We start from the raw sequence: 23,159 nt of genomic DNA, 5'->3' as shown, positions 1-23,159 counted from the left end.
ATAAAAAACAACACAACTAACTAATATAATTGCCTAAGCATGCACACAAACACAAATACATTCACACTGTGCACACAACTGCTAGCACGGTCAGCACTTTGGTTCTGCATGCGACAGCGTAGGTGAGCTTGACAGATCCCTCGCCGCTGCTTCTCTGCCTTTTATTTACAGAAGCTATCTTTCCCATAAGTCACCATTCCTGTATTCATAAAGCATCATGGTTGCCATAACTCATTCTTCCCTTTTATGAATAAAGCTCCCAAATTTATGGTGATGGCGCTGAGAAGTGGTGGCCTCCCTGGTGACAAACTTTCCCCAGTCTGTCACCACTGGCCTGGGCTGCTTCAGAGCCCTAGATCAAAAGCTCCAGATGGGAGCGCCACTTTATCGCTCCCCGGTCGGTGACATCACCTTGCTGCGCCGTGCGGGATTGATGATGAAAGCAAACATATCTATCTTAGCTCACATTTACCAAATCAATTTTATTTTTACAGACCCTCCGCAGGGTTATTGGCATATTGACGGGTTGCAGGCAAAAGGGAGGAGGAGGGAGTGGGGTGAGCGATGGCCGAGGGATAGTAAACGGGTGGGCATGGGAGAAGAGGGGGAGGGTCAGGAGGGCTTAATGGTGTTTACCATATTTAATGCAGAGGGATGTCATCACTGAATATCCATTCTGAATAATGTGGCATTTCATCATAAATTCTTTACAACTTATTTACTTAATGGAAAGAGTTATGGCTTGCTGTCAGGGCGGTAATTAAACATTGTGATACAGTGCTGCCTCGCCAGGATCCCATCTTTCCCCTCAACTCCCCCATCCGCCTGCCCCAAGACACACACATATGCACACTCACATCCAAGCTCCTCAGCTTCTTAAATACATATTATTATTCAAGCTCCCCATAAATTACCACAGGATTAAAATTCATGAAACCTTTTTTCTTTATTTCCTTCCCAGGGAAAAAGAATAACCCAGAGCTTGTTCAACCAGCTGTAAATCTCTTTGGGAGAGACAGGGACTTCATATTATGATTTTATATCATGAAAATTGGCTTAAATAAAGACTATTTCATCACTTCAATTTAACGCAAATTTATATTTGCATCCCGCTCTGCAGTTGATAAAGAGGTAGAAGTTGCTTCCTGGAGAAATTCAGCTTAAAAAGAAATAATAAAATAGCTAAGGAGCAGAAATTTATTTTGGTTTTCTCCAAACCAAAAACCACTGAGTTTGAACTGATGGGCTGGATTAATGCTGTATGATGCAAACCAACTGAGGACGAGTCCAAATCCCAAACTATTTATATGAGCTGAATGTTAATATTTTACCAACATGCTCTCAGTCAGCTATAAAGTGCAGCACGGAAACATTCTCTGTAGTTAGACTCTACAAAGAGGAAAAATGCTGTATTGAATCATCGTTTTCTTTATATACCTTGACTTCTCACTTCAGTGAGCTGCATGGTCGGCTTTTCTTAATGAGCCTGGCTCTGCGCTACAAATCCCTGAGTTTCAAAGACTAAATCCTCACGTTCAAATGAGAGAGGATCTATTTTGGGAGTCTGAATGAAGCCAATACTCCCCCGCGCCTCTCCGTCCTGCTCCATAAAACTGAACTAGCCTGACACTGACAGAGACCACATCTAACCTTTGACCTTGTGCCGTGACCCTGCATTCGATTTTTTTGTGTCTGCTGACCAATATGTGATTTGCCAGTGGTCGCACTGGGTCCCTAACCGGGATGAAGAAGGGATTTATGGCTTTTCATTTTAATTGAGTTAAGAGCACGAGCTCAACTCACTTTCTTTCAGTCGCGCTGACCTAACATTACATCATTGGGCAACAAACGGCAGCAACAACTTTGTGGTCACTGTGCTAAATGTGAACATGACGACATGGGAGGAAATAAAAAGTGGACTGATGTGAACGCTACACAGTGTACAGGGGAAGGAAATTCCGTCTCGTCAAAAAGTGTGATACTACTGCTGTAGAAAAAACATAGTGAAATGCAGTTATGTCACATAAATGCACATAAATGCTTCTTGTTTTAATCTGGACACCCTGGTTGCCTAAAGGATCTTTGATGCCACCTATAAACATCTCTCTTCCCAGCTTTATTCCCTGTCACTAGATAACATAATGAAATACAGGAGTTTGTATATGTTCCTACCTCCCAGCCTTGAGTAGGATCTTGGAGACAAGGCCTGTGCTCTCCTTCATATGGTCCAAATCGCTCCCCAACGTTCACCTTCCTGCGGCTCCAGATGCCCAGCCCTCCAGATGGGACGGTTGACTCTCGCAATTCAAAGTCAAAGGGAATGCTCAGATCTTCTTGGGGGAAAAAGATGCTTTGGTGTTGGAATGACAGATGGTCCTGTGGAGAGGACTCATCGTCAGAGAGTGAAGGTGATCCCGGGTCTTCTGGCAGGGCCGAAGAAGGTGTAGGATCCCCATCAGAGCCGCATACGTCGTCTAAGATGTCGGATGGATAAAGAGGTATCTTATCATCTCCGTCACCTGCAAGAGACAAGAAGTCTTGATGTGAGGGTCATGTCCAATGACATAAAGTGGCAACAGGTTATTGTTCCCATCTCTTTAACTTACTTCAGAGATGGAGGACAAAATATGAAAACTTGATTAGTTCAAATAAACAGTAGGAGACAGAAGGGCCTTCGGGTCTGGAAACAGCAAATGTATCATGCAAGGAGACCTTCATTCTGTTGCAGTGGAAATTAGTAGTAAAAAACAGGAGATCCTGAAGTGAGCCCACTTCTTGTTTATAATTTGTACTCGCCTGGCATGTTCCTGCCTTAGGAATTAAGCAAGGCAAATTTAATTTTTAAAATAAAACCTAATAGGTCAAAAACAGGTTTTTGGGCCCTACGGCAAAAACACAAAGGTAAGTCTGCCATGTGGTTGACGTGATGCCAAGGTGGGAAAGCAAAGTTGACCCAGCATTGTGCTATTTTAGCTGTTTTAGAATTCTTTTTCCTGAACTCTTTCTTCAATGTGCAGTGAAAACAGAGGGAACAGAGAGACACACACTAGGGTTTATTGTGAGTGGAGTGAAACAGGATATTGAAGCGCGACCCCTCAACCCACACTGGGCTTCTTTAGAGTGGCACACGTGGCTGTTGAGCCTAATAGTGAAATAAAGATTGAATTATTCCCAGTGTTGAAACAATATGTGATGGTATAAACTTGCAATGCTGTGAAGTCTTTGAAACAGAGGTAGATTGAAAGAAGCACATTAATTTGAAAAACAGTTGCATTTAAAATACAAAGTCATATGTACAGGTAGGACGTTTTAAATACAACATCATATATGAGATGTCGCCAAGCAGGCAAAGACACAGCAAGGCAGTAATTGAGCCAGCGAACGCAACGGGCTGCTAGCCAGGTGTTGCAGGGTGGGACAGAAAGACACTAAAAGCCGGAAATGATCCACAGGAAACTGCTGCTCTGTGGTGGGCTGTGCCTAACACACACTGACAGGTCACAGGGAGAAGGAGCTCTGCTAATGAGGCTCAACAACCCATCCCTGGGATGAGGAACATTCCTGAAGGGCTTCCTGTGTGACACTGTACCTCAGCGCTGTCAGCCACAGAACCTTTGATCCACCCAGATACACACACGCACTTCTTGTTCACTGGCCTTGAATTAAACATGTGTCTGATTGAATAAATGGGGCATTGTGATTGGCCACAGGCGGTCATGAACTAACCTGAGAAATTAACTTAAGACTTGAACAAAACCATTGCACTTCAATATTTGTATGCTTGCTACATTACTCGACACACAAGATAAGTCAAGACCAGCGAGCTACACATTTGTAAATATATGCAGACTCCATTTTTCTCAAGGTCAGAACACAAGTTGTGGTGAAGAGGAATGTAAAACTGTAAAATACTGCATAAGTAGTACATAAGATGTTTTCCTCTGTCAGTAAGAATCATAATTCCTGTCAAACTGTGTGTTTGCTGTGGCAAAGAAAAAAAAATCTATGCATGAACATAGTTTGCTGAATCAGCTCTCTATTATATTATTATTTTCTGTATAATCCAGCATGTGCACCTGTGCGTGCATGTTTTGTCAAGGTGGACTTACAACTAAAGCAGTTCTGATAGTCATTCCCTGCAGCAATACCTGATCACAGTGTCTACACGGTGTACAACTATTGTGTTTGACATACACACTGTGTGGGCCCAGGGAATTTAAAGGAGACGTCTTTCAAAGACTCGACTGGACTGGGCCGGGCATGAAACCCAATGTGGCTCTGGGAGTAAGGGTAATGATTTTCAGCACAGAGACTGTGTAACGTGGTTAGAGGCCTGGATGTGAAGTTTGCCACATGGTAGAGGGACAAGAGCTTTTAAAGGTAACTGTATCCCACCATTGCTGTTTCTCCTCTGACATTTTCCCTCTCACACTGGTCTCCAAGTTTATATTTGATTCAGGCCAGGAATTCCTCTGGTCCACTGGACTCCACAAGAGCATTTCGGCTCATAAACATATATGTTTCTGTAAAGTAAACGATTGCTGAAAACAAATATGCTATATGCAGAGTTTTGAAAATTGTGGTCTCATGTGTAGATGACTGATAATTTAGTCTTAGAGCTTTGCTTAGGTGTGTGGACAGCAGTGACACTGCAGTTGGATGATCAGATCAGTGTGTGTGTGTGTGTGTGAGTGCATGCATTTTTAATGCTCTGCCTACATGCAGCAAACGGTCGTGTTTGTTTGTTCAGTAATGGACATTACTTCACCATTGCAAGCTGACGCCCTTCATCAAAGTGGGAGCTCTGAAAGAATTTTGGATTGAGAAGGGGAACTCCATCTCAGAGCATGCTCATGACTTCAACTGCATTAATAACACAGATTGCACATCAAGATAGTACCAGCAAGCACGGGAGGGGGGGGGGGGGGGGGGGGGTGCACTCCTGAGAAACTTTGATGTTTATGTATCCAAAAGACAAAAAGCAAAACAGTGAGGGAAACAAAATTATCTCCTCATCAGAATCAGCCATTAGCACAGGAAAGCACATATTGGCATATTGAATAAACACAGATATGCACACACATACTTATACATCATGTATTCAAATGGTTGAGCTTGATGCCAAATTCATTAATTTTTATTAAGAGGGAAAACATTCGTTCCCGGCCCTGCTATCTGCATGGGTGGAATGATTTTCACCTCTGCCACAATGTGTTGGGCGAACTCATACATCACATGATTACCCCAAGCAGCGAGCACGGCCGCCATCATCAGGGAGTGAATTAAAGATGATAGAAAGAGCTATTAATCACTGTGACAAAGCCCCTAATGGAGGTGTGACCCAGCCAGTGCTGACGGGACGCCAAGAGGACGCACCCACGGGACAAATGGATACATATGTTTACAGAGAGAATAACCTACCTGTGGACATACTCGACCCCTCCTCTCTGAGTGTTTTTTTTTTTTTTTTGGTTCTTTGATCCGCTGTCTTTCCTGCTGTTAAAAACAGTTGTTTGTCTTTTTTTCCAGTTCTATTCTTTGTCTGCATTTTATTTAATTATTTGGCTGCGTCTTGTTGTTAGCAGGGGAGGAAGAGCTGGAGAAGTCAAAAATATTAAGACTTAAAAAAAAATAGAATCTGTCAGCTAAACCATGAGTTTTATTATTTGTAGACAGTGGGTGAAGTTAGGAAAAGAGTTTTTCCATGTCTGTTCATAGTGTACAATGAGATGAAAACATCATTCATCTACTGAGCCTGAGGACAATTCAGAGTACAAATCATTTACCAGAGAAAGAGCTCGAAGACTTGATTGATGGGGGTCTTAGATCATGAAATATGGAAATTAACTTCTCACCTAATGTGGAGCGGCCCTCGTGCTTATCTGTAGACATCATTTTTCTCATGTGATAACAGACAACCAGGCATGAGGCGATGTATGGGGTCTTACCCTTGTACTACAGGTCAAACATTATCACATATGATCTCCTCCATTTGTCATCATCCACATTTAAAAACTGCACACTTCATCACATCCCTGCTTTCGCTTTATATCCAAGCACCACGGACATCAGTTTGCTCTGCTGTTCCAAGAACTTAGAAAGAATATCTGTGCAGTAAAAATGAGCACTGAAAACACAAATACTCAAAATATGTGGCAGCGACTGAAGGGCCATAGCATGATTGCTGTTGTTTCTGCTTTTGTCCTGAAAAACAAGATACCCCAAGAGACTGTGACTGAATTCAAAACACATAAAAATAATTATCTTTCATTTGGTTAATTTTAACGCTCTCACAGCTACTGCCAATCAGAAAATGACTGCTGTAGATTTGCTAAGTACTGTTAATTACAGTGCATCACTGTGCGGCTATATTCCCTCAGCAGGGTGCATAGGAGAGCGTTTGGAGCCCCATGGCCTCGGGAGAGGCAATAAGCTTCCTAATTAACTCTGTCTTTGTGCTTAATGGAGGCCTTAACACCGCTTTTAGGGAGTCTTTTGGTCCGTGGGTCCATTGGGGTGACTGTGGAACTGACTGATACGAAGCACAAACATTCAAATCTGTAGGTAGCTCGACAACAACAGTTTTAGGCAATTGTCCACAGTTTATCTGTCAACATTTGGTTCTCAGACCACCAAGAATTTCCACATTTAAAACAAGATATGGTTTGTTAGACAGAATGTGGTAAAAATCTAAACAAATCATATAAAAATATGTGAATGTAAAATTTTGTTCTAGTGGCTTTATGTGTTTGTATTTCTTTTATGCTTTTCATGCTTACTCCCAGAGAGACCGGAAAATACATCAAAGATGGTTTTGTGTAAGTAATGCTCTGTTACTGTATGTTTAAATAAATACCATTTATATAGCTGCCTTCACTCCATATTATTACAAATTGGTATTTGTATTATGCAAAATGTTTAAGCTGGCACACACGCACACACACACACACACACACACACACATACACACATACACACATACGCACACACACACACACACACACATACACAGATACACACATACACACATAAACACATACACACATACACACATAAACACACACTAACGGGAACAGAGCTCTTAACACAGTGTTAATTAATGAGAGCATTGTCCATGTTTTTTCCCCCTTGTCTTAGTCAATGACTCCTCATTCCAAATGGAAAACACTCCATTAAGGGCCGTGGGCGAAGTTACCAATTAACACCGTGGAACAAACTGAAACTTTGAGCTGGTCCCTGTGCGCGCGCACACACACACACACACACACACACACACACACACACACACCTAATTAATTAGCATTAGTTGTGATTAATAATGAGCGTCCGTTAATGGTAAATCTGCAGCTCCGATGGCAGGCTGACACAACAAAGGAGTCTGTGTACGCGCCAGGATTTATCTGCCGAGCTGCTCGGGGATTTTAACATGTTTCTCACAGGCCTGACAAATGGCCTATTAATTATCTAATGTTGTCTGACAACAACCGCTTGATAAAGATGTATGTTTAGACAGGGAGAGGAGGGGAAGAAACAGCAGAGGGAAAGAGAGAGGCCTGTGCGAGGAATCGAGAGAGGGGGAGAAAATGTGTGTTTGCATAAAAGAAAAAAAAATGTTGAGATTGAGGGGAGGCTTGTGTCATTTCATGCAGTTGTGAGCTACTGACTGACACGCATGCGTATACAAAGTCCTTTTCTTTATGAATTTGCTGTAAAAAAAATTCACTCTGCTTGGAACATCAACGTGGATGATTAACAAATCACATTTATTATTAATGAAACGCTAATGAATGAAATCTTGATGAACACAGAGATGGATGTGCTGCACACACACACCCCTACACACACACACACACACACACACACACACACACACACACACACACACACACACACACACACACACACACACACTTTACATCCTAAAACCACAATCAATATCATCAACAAGGAAGTCTCTGCATCAGCCCAGCCACTTCATACCATTAAGTCGCTAACAACATGGAGCATATGTTCTCTCCTGCTCACTCCTCCCTCCATCTCTATCCCGCATCCCGATTCAATCCGGGCCCTGACTCCAATTTCACGAGTTTATCTTCCGCCTGTATGTTGACAGGTGTTCCTAAGTGGGATGCCAGTTGCCAAATGATTTTTATGATTGTTTTAGCCTAGCATTTGGCCTAATGAGATAGGATCCCAGTCGGACGCTAACTCAAGCCTGTCAAATGTAAAGCAAACAGAATAACAGCCCAGTACTCACATTGTTTCCACAAGCCATACATCAGCTGGTGCACAGAGAGAGGGCCCTCTGCATTATACAATGACCCTGGGATAGAGGAGATGAGAAGAACGAGCAGGAGTAAATGTAAAGAGAAGGGGAAAGCTATAAGGAGAAAGGGGATTATGGTGGGGAATAGTGGATAGCATACTTCACGCTAAGACTGTGGCCATACAAAGTTTATGGAATCTGCCTGATCCATCGTAAAGCCACAGACAGAAGTAAAGAAGTAATCAACAACAACTCATGAGCATGCCTGTGTTGAGACGTGGATCTTAATTTCCTAATGAGTGCCTGCTGATTGCTTGCTTGAGTTAGAAGTAGAATTGCAAATAAACAAGATTTTAAAAAGTGCCTGCCTCTGAAGTGACATGTGTAAAGAACATGTTGACAAAGGTCATTAATCCCCTAAACTCCTACGTGTTTTCCTCTGAAATTACCCCCAGCTCAGCGCCCTGCAGCATGTCACACACCCTAAGCTTTTGATTTGTTTGCTCTGGTCACCTGCGCCATTCCTTTCATCTATCTTCCTGCTTCTGTGTCCTCATCCTTCTATCTTCCTTTTAGACAGCAGCATCAGCAATCTTCCACTAAGCTATAGAAAAATGAAAGCAAACCTATAAAATCTAGAAAAAAAAATGTGTGGAAGAGTTACTTTCACCAAAGCTAAAAAAATATGTTTGACCTAAAAAATTGCCCATTTTTAACAATAACAACGATTCCAGTTCAAACCTGCATAGATGAGCATTCTCTTTCTACCTCCTCTCTCTCTCTCTTTCTTTCTCTTTCATCTCATGGCTAACTGCCATTGGGCCCTAATATAATTATGGCTCACAGTTGTGCACATTTGAGAAATTGATTCCTTTGATGAAATGTGAGTGAGGCCAGTCTGCGAGAGATGTATATCCAGAGTGGTTGCTGCCAGCCACCCCAGCCTTGCGGAAGGCCCCCTGGGTACAAAACCGCCAGCTCAACCAGGCCCAGCCTGGCCCGGTCTGGCCTGGTCGTTAAAAGAAATGATAGCATATGTGCTTTGTTTGAGTTTGATGTCTTCGTAATGCATTACACAATTAGATTGATTTGACAATTTCCATTATACTTGATAAAATATTTATGTAGGCCTGAGGATGGTAGTTCTTATCAAAGGGGGCTGATCTGCAGTCCAGATGGGAGCCCTGGTCTGCAGTAAGAAGGCCATTAGTCAGTTAAAGCTGGGCACATTTGTGGGCAAATACAGCCTGTACCTACTCAAAATCTGCAATGTTAAAGAAGGTAGTTTGTAACTCATGAAGATATGTAAAATATCTAAGTGTCAGATATCAGTAATTAGATGCAAATAAATGAGATTAGTGAGTATCAGTTAATCAGTAATGTTGTCCTTGAATTTCTGCCTTCCATACAAACACTGATTGCTTTAGAAAAGAGAAGCTCGGCGGTGAAAAAAACAAACAAAAAAATCCAACAAAGACATTTTTGGTTACTCGCATTTCCGGCACATTAGCTTCAGATTTGCTTCAGCTGAAACCTGCAAAGAAAGTGCCAAAACATACTGTGTGCGGGCATCAAGCATAAAGACATACCGATGTTTGCTGTTAGCTTCATAGCTTAATTTGTCAGGTCAAGGGTCTGGATCGAGTATGCCATTATATCACCTCCATAACTCCACTGTGTGTGTGTGTGTGTGTGTGTGTGTGTGTGTGTGTCCTGTGCACTCAGAAGAATTCTAAACTTTAAGAACAATTTGACCCCATGTCTCCGAACTTTCTATGTCTGCGCCGTACATTAAAGAGTAAAATAAAAATCCAATAAATACACCAATTTAAGCAATAAATTCAAACCACTCATGCTCAGAGGTGAGTCTCCTTCACCCTTCTTTCCTTCCCTGTTCTCACATTCTGTGTCACACTGAATGTCCCCCTCTTTCTCACTTTCCTCACCTGTCTCCCCTCTCTCTCGCCCATTCCCTTCGCAAACCTCTCAGCGTGCACAGCCACCCCACATCCATCACAGCCCAGAAATTTAAGGACCCAAATTGGCCTCATCTGTCTCAATGTTGGATGCAGATGGAGTTTCTTCTGCGGAGGGAGGTGCGGTTAGTCACCCCTGCTGCCCCCACCCCTTCAATGTACTGACTTAAAGCCAAACCAGTCTGCACCAGTCTCAACACTAGAGCCGCATTACGAGGCCGGCTGCTGGGTATAAAGAGGGCACAGCGGCGAAGTGACCACCGCACTGACCACACGCGTTTTCTGTTTCATTCAGTTTTCTCTCAGTGACATTTTTTATTGTGTTTTTCCATCTAGCCTTCATTCTGGTTCACTCTCCTTCCTTCCCCCCGCTTCCCTACTCCTCCTTACTCATACCACCAGCACGCAAACACCTACACAAACACAAGCCATTGGTGGCCATCGCACAGTCTGCAGTACAGTCTCAAGCAGCCTGGTCAGGCCTGGCTCATTAATAAAGGCCCTAAATGAGGCGACATGCATAAAACATGAAGCGCTGCGTGCTGCTGTAATGAACTGCTGCTCCATAATTGCATCTCAGAGCCGTAAAATGAAGACAAAATATTTGAAGAGGGATTCTGTCACCTCTCTGCAGATGCAACACTAATCACAGGCGTTCTGCGGGGCCCTGGGGTCCCCCCCACCCGACATTGGCAATACCCTCCAACTGTTGGGACATAATTGAATAATTGCTGATTAGAAAATAGGGGGAGAGGTAATAGTGTAGTGTCCAGTGTGTTATCTATAATAATCCCACTGGGAAGGACAAAATGTATATCTATAGTGCCCACTAGGAAATTATTTTATTAATTGACGGTTCAGTTGTCTAGTTGTCAGTTGTCTAATAGATGATAGAAAGATGTTGTTTGTAGCTGTTTAGGGAACCAGTAACTAATATTACTGTTAGTTACAGGGCTGATTTGTTAAAGTTTAATACAATATAATGATTAAAAAAAGGCAGATGGAGTAAGGTGTAAACACACAGGCAACAGAGACATCCAGACTCAGTGTGCGCACAGAGTGACAAGCTCGGAGACAGGCAGGCCTCCGGATGAGAGATTGGAGTCTCACCCAGGGGTGTCACACAGACGGTTAAAGAGTTGCTGTAGTGACAGGGTGGCCGTGGTGACATAATGAAGGTGCTGTGGTTGTCACAGGGGGTCAGTGGTGATCACCATGCCCATCTGGGAGGGGGACAGGAACATGTATAATGATTCCACCATTGACAAATGGCCTTCAACACAGGGCTGAGACATGTGACAAACTCAAAGTCATCACTTGGAGAAACGCACACACACACACGCACACACACACACACACACACACACACACACACACACACACACACACACACACACACACACACACACACACACACACACACACACAAAAGTAACAAACCTAAAAAAGTGAGAAAGAAACAGAGACATGTACACCCTGTGTTCTCTATGGATGTGGCGATTTTAATACCACTGTGTAATCCTGGTGCTACTGAACCTGTCCTGCTCATCGACCCCTTTCAAAGAGTTTGTTTTTCTGGTCACAGCTCCCATTTCTCATTTCTCTCACATAAAGCAGCCTCTTGAAACTGTTATGCCACTGCAGTTGAGGGTCAGAGGTTATCAGTGTGAGCATTGTTCAAACATGCACAATGGACCACATGAATTACTGATCCTCCCCCTTCTGGAAGGATTCGGAAGCATGAGAACATACAAACTCAGATTATTCAAAAAAATGTCGGATACAGGTTCAAAACACCAGGCCCGATACCCACTTAAAGAGCTGAATTCATTCAGAGCGAGGTCTGTGTTTGGTAAGGAAAGAAAACCGAGAGTGTTTTTAATGTGACAAGGTGACCACCTACTACCCACCTGACATCCTCTATTTAATATTTCTGGATATGAATAGACTTTGTCTGAGGGCTGCTTTTCTACACTCAGACTTTGCTTGCCTTGACCACTAACGCAGCAGCAGGCCAATTCTACCTTAACTTTGTTACAGAACTTGTTACATACAATAATGTCTGCGCATGCGGAGGCTTTCCAAACCACAGTGTGACATGTGGAATAGACCCAGGCATGGAGAGGTCCTGGAGAGGATGTTTGTTTAATGATTGCTGGAAGGCTAACATTCAGCCCTGTGCTCCGAGCAACAAAATCCCCCTCGGAGCACTGAAGCTGTTATGTTATTTGTTATGGATGTCAATTTCCCTCTATTTAGGAGGTGATTTAACTGGACAATACAGTAGGACTTTGGTCTTGTATGGGGATTGTTGTCTTCCTGTGTAACACACTATACAGCACTGCATGGGAGTCCAGGCATAAACATTATCGGGCCCTGTGAGGACTGAGGGAGGCTCATATTTACCTCTTGAATGTGAAACTCTTATATATATTTTTATTGTATTTTTAAAAAAGTGTCATAAATTATTATCATAAGAAACAATTTATTAAAAATTTCTAAAGTGTAGCTAGAATTTGGTGTAAATTAAATTGTTTAGATGATACATCAAAAAGCTTCTTTTTTTTCTTTATTCAAATTCACTTGAAAGGTGTTTCATGCAGGTGAGGGAATCAGAGTGTTCGTGTGTGTGTGTGTGTGTGTGTGCGTGTGCGTGTGTGTGGAGTAGGAGGTGGGCATAAATGGAGAGTGACAGCTGCCAAATGACAGTGAGATTAAGGTGGGAATGCAGAGGGACAATGAGGGAAGGAGAGGGACATGACAGTAACAGCAGCTCAGATTAGACTGAGAACACACATGCCCATGCACACAGCAACACATACACACAATCAAAAACACATCACTGACAATCCATCTCCTCGTTCAGGGGGAATAGACAGGAAATGCCAACTTGTAACAAGTGTTCAGCGTTCCATGCAGACGGGATACAAGAAATCCCCCCCATTTCTTTTTTTGCTAAATTAAATTGAACAGGAAATCTAAGCAGAGCCACATGGCATTGCTTAATGACTGACATTTTGTTTAAGAACCATTCATAATGACCTGGTTTAAATTTAAATACTTGGTGTTTATTTCACACTGAACTGCCAATATTCACCAATGCAAAATTCCAAAGTGCTTGAGTGACTTGGGACTGTTGACTTCATGCTTCCCCCCTCCCCTCCTCTACGGTTACATACATATTTGGAGTGACATGACTGTGGAATTAATGACAGATTGCCTGAACGCAGCCGCAAGTATAAAGTAAAGCAGAAATCTGTTACACGAATGAATTCAATATAACAGTATCATATAAGTCACTTTAAATCCTTGAAACATTTTAGTTCAACTTCATCAAAAGACAGTTGTCATACTCAGCTGAACTTCCTCGTATTTTAACAGTTTAATATGGAGATCTTATTATCTCTAACATCTGATTATATTTATGTAAAGAAATGTGAGCTTGATTTCAGAGTCAGCATGCAAATGAAGACAATATAACAGGGGTGTTTGTGCTTCTATAGTGAAAAAGGGGCATTGATTTAAGAACTTTATTGACTTGGGAAATAAAGCAATTACAAATCACAACAGCCAAAACGGTAATTTACTTTTGAATTACTTGATACTTTCACTTCTGGTAAAAAAAAAAAAAAAAAAAAAGGTCCGGCATTGAAAAGCATCCCCCAAAGACATTAAAGTGTTTCCATCAATTAATAATCACCTCATTTTACCCCGCTGCACGCACCCATGAAGTCGGAAATCAATCAGGGTCTACTTTTTTCATATTGATGGACTGAGTGAAAGAAGGCTAACTCTCAACTAACAATACCGCAACCGTGTACATAGATGGAAATCAATTGTAATTAAAACTGTACAAGTGTTCTGCTTTATACACTCAAAGACTGCGTCGGTCATTAAAAAACATTTTCATCAGTTATCAGTTAAACGTTTAAAATTAAGTCCATGGCTTCTGCCTCCTTTGGGATAGCACTCTCACACAACAAATTTACCCGTGCTTGCTTTGCAATCAAAAGCCGGCTGAATTAAGTATCAAACCATTTAATGTTACGTGTCACCCTCCAAAACGATCTATATTAGAAGCACTTAATTAAACTTTCAAATTCAAATGTACTAATCAGTTTGCGGCAGAGTGGGCACTTGCTTTTCCCACATGAAACGCCACGGCTGGCCAGCCTGGTCCGCTGCCTGCTCATTAACATGAAGGTGCGATTTGCATTTCCTGATGGACTGTTTAGTTTTTAATATCCCTTTTTCTGCTCTTGCATCAATCACGGAAGAGGCAGGCCACCATAGGCCACTATTAACCCCCCAAATCTGCCACAAAACAAATACTACAAGAGTTCACTAATTTGGAGATCAAAAAGCCACTTGTCCATTATATAATTGAAAATGAAGGTGGAGTGTTGCACTTCTGAAGAGCTCTATAATTACCAGCTGTTAATTGCACACTTGTGGTGTCTCACTTTTAATTAAAAAGAGCGGCTCGTTGCTGTATGATAAGCAACGGTGGAGAGGCGGCGGTTTAATCAACAAAGCGAAAGGAATTTGTTTCTGCTGTGGCCAGCAGTGGGCTGAAGAAATCTTCAAATAACCCAGGGAGATTAAAATATGTCCATTAGGACCAGTCAGGTTTTATTTGGGGTGGCAGGAGCGAGGTGCATTTGAAGTCGTCCCGCTGCAGAGTCCTCAGAGAAGCGCGGCTGGGGGTGTGGGTCTAATCAGTCCGCTGCTGGCCCTGAGCGTTCAAGTGGAGGAATTGGACCCCGCTGGTGGTGAGGAAAGGAGGAGAGGAAAGGCGGGAGCGAAGGATGGATAGAGGGAGGGTGCGAAGGAAACATAGCAAGGGAAGGAAAAGGAGCCCATTCACTCTCGCTTTGCACTTTCTCCTTTCCTGCCTCAGGCTGTTGCGTGACTTTGTTTCGCACCGAGAGACAATGAGCCACAAACGTCTTTAAACTACATATCTTGCACTTCAAGTTGGCTGTTTGCTTCACACATTAGTCAAGAAAGACAGCCTGCTAATCTTTACAAGCAGCGCTATCTCCCTGCAGGATGTGTCAGTGCCCTTAGACAATACACAAGCAACCTCAGGTCCTTTGGACACCCTTTCCAACTATTCTGTGAACTCCAGCGGCACGCTGAGAACCAAGAAACAAGAAGACAACAAAAGAAACAACTTCTGCACTTGATGGACCCAGCATTCAGTTATAACTCACACAGTGTTTATATGAAAGAGACAGTTACCTTGGTCAGCAGCTCTCGGCTTCTGCCAAGCACTTGGAGGACCATTCGCATATAGGACACGATTACATGAGTGTGATAACCTCGTTCAGCCGTTCTCTGACCCCTTTGCTCCCTCACTGATAAAACTGTCTGCCAGGAAGTGTCCTTCGCTACACTTCCTCCTTCTCATGCTCAATCAACACCTGTCACCACGGTGATCGGTGGTTCGATACGAAAGTATTACCAAAAGATGCTACTTCACATTTCCGTAAGGTATAAAAATACCTAGATGAAAGCTGAGACGTGTTGTACATTAAATCTGTTTTGGATTAAGTGTGTAAAATGTAGATCTGAGAACTAATAACAGAATCACTAGGGGCTTCCCAGGCCCCCTGAGTGTCGCAACTCTCTTAGATAAAGGCCTCTGGGTTTATCTAAGGAAACAGTCGCTTGGGCGAGGATGGTCTGGCCTCACTGACAGATTAGTCCAGCCCAGGCCCACTTCCTGCCCGCTGAGGACACTAATTAGAAGGAAGGACTGACACCACAATAAGAGCTGACAGTTGAGTGCACTTAGCACAGCTTCACACAATCCGCTGCTGTATTAGTACAGCAGCCACGCCGAGCCATAAATTTCATCACATTAGCTGGTGCTTATCTGATGTGACAAAGTCAACCTGGATGTTATTTGGACAGAAAAGTACAAGGGCATTTGTGGGGTGTTGATTTATCAGTGGAAGTATGCGAAGCGTTTCATTGGAAATTGTATCAACCGTACACTCTCTCTCTGCCTCCCAGCCTTACACGCCTCTGTCTCACACATGCACACAACAGAAGGAGACAAAAGTCATTGTGAGGCTGGCCAGTTCCCAGTGTTAATGACATCCTGTTTACAAATACATTGAGCAGCATCGTGGGGGCCAGGGTCACTCGTTCCCTCTCGCTCCTTCTGTCTGAGTCTTATATCTGACCCCATCTATTCAAATGACCTTTGAACTAATAAGGTGATGCGAGTAGCTACTTCTTCAAAAACTCTGAACACTTCAAAAAAGAAAAAACAAAAACAAAGAGTAGCTCAACTTCCACCGCGCCGCTGCAAAAAACTGGAACGAAAAGCATGTACTGGCATAAAACACAATGTAAGAATAGATTTGAAATACACCGCTACATGCGCATGAACCCAACCGCACACACACACACACACACACACACACACACACACACACACACACAAACACCACTATTATTATAATCTCCGAATCACCAAATGAAGGAAAAATGTGCTATTACCCAAAGGGCGAATTTACAATACAGTTACACATACGTGCGTGTAATCGGCTGAGCTGTTTTACAACACCAGCATGAGCTGAGCTATTGTTTTATTTTGAGAGGTGCTGGCTGTTATTGGATTGTTTTACACTAGCTGGGAGAATTTTATTCCAGAGGCGCTCTGTGTGGTGTGGAGTGCGTTCGAATGAGTCAGATACAGAGAGAGAAAGAGTGGATGCAGAGAGAGACGTGTGTATGCACATGTGTGGCACTCTTGAACCTATCGACATTAGCCGAGTTTGTGTTGTGGGCGCTGAGCTTCTGTTGGTATTTATTCATCAGGAAGCTAATGTCTCCCCTGCTGAGGTCCTGCAGGGGTCCTTGGATTCAGGTGGTTGTCCAGCACGCTAACCCAAAGATAAACTAATGAAACATACTACCCTTAAAACATTGTCAAGTGAAAATTTGGCCTCTTTTATTTCCTCACTACGGGTTTATCATCTTGGGTCAAACTTAGACTGCCTTGACATCTGCTTATATTTATACTTTCATGTTCCTCTGCATGCATTGCTAAGGTGAACACGCAGAATATGGAAGTAGGAAAGCAGGTATTTTCTGGTGTTCTCTGTGGCTGTGCCAGCGGGTGGTGCAGTACGTCAGCAGGACTCGAGCACCACAATGTGCCTGTCAGTCTGTGGGACATCCCAAAGGAGAAGGGCAAAAGGCAGCCCCCGCCAACCTTGCCCATCCATCATCATGACACTATAAGCTGCAGTCATGGGAAACCCACTACTGGCCAGTCGCTTTGGACCAGAGCTAGTAGGGGATGGGGAGACGAGACTCGCCATCCATTAAAAACACATTGTTTTGTTTATTATAACTAGTTAATGAGGTTGAAGTGAAGCCTCGCTTTGTTTTCAAACACTTCCAGAGGGGATTTGGAGGCAGGAGGCCCTATTGCTGGGTTCATAAGAGCCTGGGTGTTTTATAATGGATGGTCTATAGATTTTATGAGAACGGAGTTGGCCATGTTCAGAGCGAGATCCTTGGTTCTTGTAAAATGAGTCGTTTTCAGGGCTTTTCTCCATATGCTGAGCTCAGAATGAAACTTTCTTTTCAGCTTGCCATCACTCTTTCCTTAACTCGAAAGCGCTCTGCTCCATTTTCGCTTATCATTCTGTGAAAGTATCCAAGCGCGCTCTTGTTTTGGACAGTTAAGCCAAAAATCAACAACAGGCATAACTCCCTAACAACAGTGGCCAGCAACCGCAAATCAAAAATCTATATTTTAAAGGAAATGTTGCATATTATGTTAACAGGAGATAATACTTCTGGTCCAGGAAAGATTCATTTTTACAAGATTAGAAAAATAAACAGGAACAGAAATGAAGGGAGGAATAAAAAGTAGAGTAGTCTAGGTTAGCAGCACGAGCATCAGAGGCACGCCTGTCTCCCTGTCTTATTGACACAGGGAGACAGCCCGCTCCCTGTCCGGCCACAGCAGGGACCCAAGCTGCCTGCCGACACGTCTACTTTAATTGTTAGTATTAAATCACTTGCACTTCAGCTCAAGATGCTATCTGTCAGCTGTTAAGATCTTTTTACAGTAGCAAGTGTGCACTGCTTAAATGAGAAACACCCTAGAGTACACACATATTCCCTGCAAGTCTCACCCACAGACAGTGTGACACATGAGCACGTGTACAGACATCTAGTTAGGGAAACACTCGTACACGCACATGCACAAACACTTTCGTTGGACTGATTGCCGGTGGAGTGGTCAGAGAGGCAGTGGGACTCTACCCCACCCTTACAGCCAGCCACCCGTCAGTCACCAAGCACACCACACCACCAGCTACACCACCAGCTGTTTGCTTTAGGAAGGCGGCTCAAAGCCAATTAAAATACACTTAGAGTCGTGTCCGACTTGTGTTTGGAAAGATAATATGTGTCCAGGAGTCCAGTCAACACAGCGTAAGCAAGCAGGCAGGAGGGGAGCACTCTGCATCATTGTTTCAAAATGCACTGTGTCGTTTTTGCACGGACAAGATACTTATCTTTGACTCGAGGCAAAGCAGAAAAACAGGCGTGCACTTGATGCCAGCTTTTTTATCCCCTCCAGAAAGAATAATATTTTCTTTGATTTCATGGTTCAGCAGATGTTTATGTTACTTTAAAAATATCTGCTTGTGCATTAGGTCATATGTAGATATCCCCTTTACTGTCAGATCATTGGCACACTTTGGACTTTATTTCTTGCACATTCCACAAAAAAAGAGAGACTAAAGGTGTGACTGAAAACATTAATCAAAAAATTAGCAGCCTAATAAATAAATGTGAAACATATGGGCTTATTAAATGTCACACTGAGGCGGGCAATATTAAGGTAGTGAGAGAGTAAAACACACACGCATACACACACACACATACACACACACACACACACACACACACACACACACACACACACACACACACACTCACAGACGCAGAAAGAACAGGGTGCTGATATGAGTGGTGGTGAGTGGCGAGCAGAGACGGGAGCTCCATGTCTGTTCAGTGTGTTTTAAGAGTGTTTAAATGAGTGAAAAGTCAGTTATGGCTTCCAGATGGGGGCTGGTTTGATCCGGATCATTCTGACAGGCCTGGACTTTGATGTGCTGCTGCCTATTACTGACATTACAGGAAGACAGCCATATTTCTCCCTAATCACTTCCAACTCCTCCACCAGTTCCTCGTATTGCCTGCACCAGCGAGCCACACTGGAACGACAGTGGGAGTCTGTGTGCATGAGCGTGGGTAGAAGTATGCGATCACTGTGTGTCGACAGAGAGTGCCTTTGCTGTTCGCATAAGCTGAGCCACGTCTAAATGCATGAATAAGAGAAAAGATGTACACCTGCCTGATTTTAAATAGGTGGTGAAGTTAGCATTGTTGGGTGTACACTCCCATTCATAAGCGAGTTTTGCAGCATGTCAGCATTAATGCTCAGGTTGTATATCAACCTGATTTTGAATGTCCTCCTGACATTATAGACCTACACTTACAACTAAAAAGCAAGGGAGAAGCCCAGGGAGCACAGTATAATGGCTTCATTTATGTTGGGGGGGGGGGGGGGGGGGGGGGGGGGAATTCCCTTGGAAACATCCATCTTGTCAGGCAGGTTAAATATAGTCCAGACAGACAGACAGAAGGGAATAATTCCTCAACTTCCCTCTCCACCCACACCAGTAAGCCCACTGGAAGTCATTTCTCAGTGACCACAGAAGAGGAGGACCAAAGGGGAAAAGGAGCGCCACTCTGCTTCTCACTAATCACTCTCTGACCCCAAGACCACCCCTCTACTACCCCTGGCAAGTCTCTTCTTTTCCTCTTCCTCCTCCTCCTCCTCCTCATCTTCTAGTTTTTTGGTGGGCTGTGGAGAGGGATGAAGAGTGGAGGAGTGAATCAGCCCGAAGTTCCCCTCTTTATCTCCCAAAGGCAAGGGAATGCCAAGGGGCCGGCACTTTGGAATCCACTGTTTTGTCTGTTTCTTGGGGAGAGGAGGGCTGAGTCCACTTGGAGCAGCACAGCAAATCTGGAGGGCCCTTAAGCAGACAATGGCGTAGGCCTCAGACAATGCGAGTCCTTGATGAGGGATCTGTGGAGAGGTGCAGGTGTCTGAGGTGAAGAGCAGTCTCTCAGGCTTGACCCACTTATCTTACTTATCTCCAGCAGCTCTTCTCTTCTCTTCTCTTCTCTTCTCTTCTCTTCTCTTCTCTTCTCTTCTCTTCTCTTCTCTTCTCTTCATCACATTTCTCCAAGCAACACATCCAGATTCTTAAAATGTAAGTCTAAAATGGCCATTTCGCTGTACTTAGATTTGCCATATACCTATCCAGAGATCTGGCTGCAGCTACGCTTACTCATTTCAGGGAGGGAGACAGGAAAGGGCCTCTGACCCCAGGGCTTCACTCTATGTCCTTGGTAATTGCACCCAACCATACTTTGTGCCGGAAAAAGCACACATCTAAATAAACCCTGTCAAACCATGCTGTCCATCTGCCGGCAGATAAGATGAAGAAAATAAGGCATGTTCCATAAACACAAACATTGGGGATCACAAATCAGCGGTGACAGTCGCCACAACTATAAATTAGCCTCAGAGGCCATTTTTAGCATTTAAGTTCGACAGAGAGGACAGTGAAAGAAGAGAACAACCTACTCCTTAAAATCTCATCACTGCTGTCGCTGTGGGTTCAGCACCATGAAACAACACTGGGATAGTATCTGCATGAGCTACAGAGGGAAACTGGGTTACCCAGCAGGCAAGAGGAGCAGCAGAGATGCAAAGAAAGAACTGCTCAAGGCCCCCTAGTGGAAATGATTCAACTATTTCTTTCTTTCTTTCTTTCTTTTTTCCTTTTCCTTTTTTTTTTTTTTGCACATATTAATTTCAGACATGATTCTGTTCCCAGAGTTGTATGTGAAAGTCTCTTGTTTGTCCTATGTCATAATGTGGAGTAATTGGCAGAAATGCACAGTTTGCATAGTGCCTGTACAGCCAACAAAAAAATAAAAATAAATTATATATGTATATATATATATATAAATTAAGGGAAATATATGACTGTATTTTGTAGTTTTTGTAGTTCCCACCCCTAAATTATACTTTAAATGTTCTGGCATATTGTGGAATATATTATCCAGAATAACAAATGAATTTCTCAGACATTCATTTCCCAATGTTTTGCCTTAATATTACATGGGTAAGAGCCTCTGGGAAGACATTACCTTTGTGCAGGAGCTCTCGCAACATGAAATGACAAATCGACAACGGCATCGCAGCAGCCTCTCAAGAGCGTGCGTGTATTACACTGCTCTAACTCTCCAGGTTGGAACATGCCGTGTCTGAAATTTCACACCCAGATTTATCTCATTTTCTCAACTTATTTTCATATCTATTTTCTTTTCTTTCTAGATTGGGAAGTAAATAAAGCCACAGGGCCCCGTGCATAGTAAAATCAGCTGGAATTGCTGCATTAAAAATGCAGGCGAGGTGCAGCCTGAGCCATCCTCCTGGATTTGGGCAAATTCAGCTGATGCAAAACAAGGAATTAATTTGAGGGGAGCGGCTTGCGTGCTGAGCTTGGCGCTCTGACAAAGATGAATGGCATCATTCCAAGCGAATGGTAATTTTACTTTTTGTGACAGTGCTTTAGAGCAAAAGCGACTCTGAACGCACAAAGCATTTGCAATCCCATTGAGGGCCCTTGGTACCTGCCTATCAGACACTGCACATTGTTTACCAATCATCTGATATTGATTGGTTTCAGACTAAAGTTTGAAGATGAATTGGAGTGGGAGAAGGTTAAGTCCTAACCTTGAAAGATTTAGTGTCTATTCAGCCCGCGTGTAGGACTCTCCTCAGCTCACTCGGAGAATAGAGAACTTTTAAATTCAATAGGGGGTGGGAGACACAAAACGTGTCACATTCACCAAGTGAATCCACTGGAAGAAACGCAGAAGAACACCCAAAAAGCATAATCTTTCTCCCCAGTTGATAGAAATGGTAATTGCATGTGTGGGATAATACTTTGAAGCCAAGGCCTCGGTCGGACAGACCGCCTATTTAGGTTAAAAAAGGGGCAACAAAACAGCTCCTTCTTAACGCTTTTGTTCACTTCTCCACTCTTTTAAATGTTTACTGAAAAAGAACCTTCAAATCCACTCTCCATCTCCTTCACAATGTGGCACCTATCACTCTTGGGTGCATGGGCACATTGTACTATGTGAATCATTGATATGTAGCGATCATTCCCATGAATCATTTTCTATTTAACATTCAGATTCTCAGGAATCCGATTTTCATCCTCTTGACGTGGACAAAAACATTTTGTGACATAAAGGACACCATTTTAATACTGTTACTTTGTTCCAAAACGGACTGCATGGAATTGCTTAGAAATATCACCAGGACAGTGAACACCATAGGTGAGATGAAACCACTCTTTAAATCTAAACCCTCAGTTGATCTGCGTCTACTTTAGTTGGTACTCTGAAGCTCTCGGAGACGCACACAAATGATAGAGCACCACAGGACGTATGAAGCGTCCAATTTAACATGCTGCACAACTTATGTTCCGACAATTTTACTTTCGTATTTTCACATTTTTGATAGAGCCACGAGTACACTGGTACAAGAAGTCCACTCAGGTTGTTGGGATGTACTATCTCCCAGCTTGAGGTTGGTGCTCTAAATGGACCACTGGGCTACTCATCACAGCTGGGCCACGCCACTTAGCTTCCTCCTCCTCTCCCCCTCCAGCCGACAGCTCCTCTGGTCTACTCTGAGACCCTCTAACCCACTCGACTTCCCGTCACAGCACAGAAAAGGCGCGGGCAGCACTAACCCCACAAGATTCCCAGGTCAGAGGTTGCGTTTA

At 43.2% G+C, this 23,159-nt stretch overlaps 1 protein-coding gene across 13 annotated transcripts in view; it reads right to left on the bottom strand.

Annotated features, from left to right (window-relative positions):
* Positions 1-23,159, bottom strand: part of mecom (MDS1 and EVI1 complex locus) — a 125,613-nt gene that overhangs the window by 83,259 nt on the left and 19,195 nt on the right. For all 13 annotated transcript variants that reach the window (XM_040008775.1, XM_040008785.1, XM_040008781.1 and 10 more), the window contains exon 2: positions 2,173-2,519. In XM_040008775.1, coding sequence (XP_039864709.1) covers positions 2,173-2,519 — 347 coding nt within the window. The remainder of the gene's footprint in view (positions 1-2,172; positions 2,520-23,159) is intronic.

Source organism: Simochromis diagramma, unplaced genomic scaffold, assembly GCF_900408965.1.
Source record: "Simochromis diagramma unplaced genomic scaffold, fSimDia1.1 OVJJ01000344.1, whole genome shotgun sequence".
NCBI classification, from domain to species: domain Eukaryota; kingdom Metazoa; phylum Chordata; class Actinopteri; order Cichliformes; family Cichlidae; genus Simochromis; species Simochromis diagramma.
This window is presented reverse-complemented; position numbering and strand designations above follow the sequence as displayed.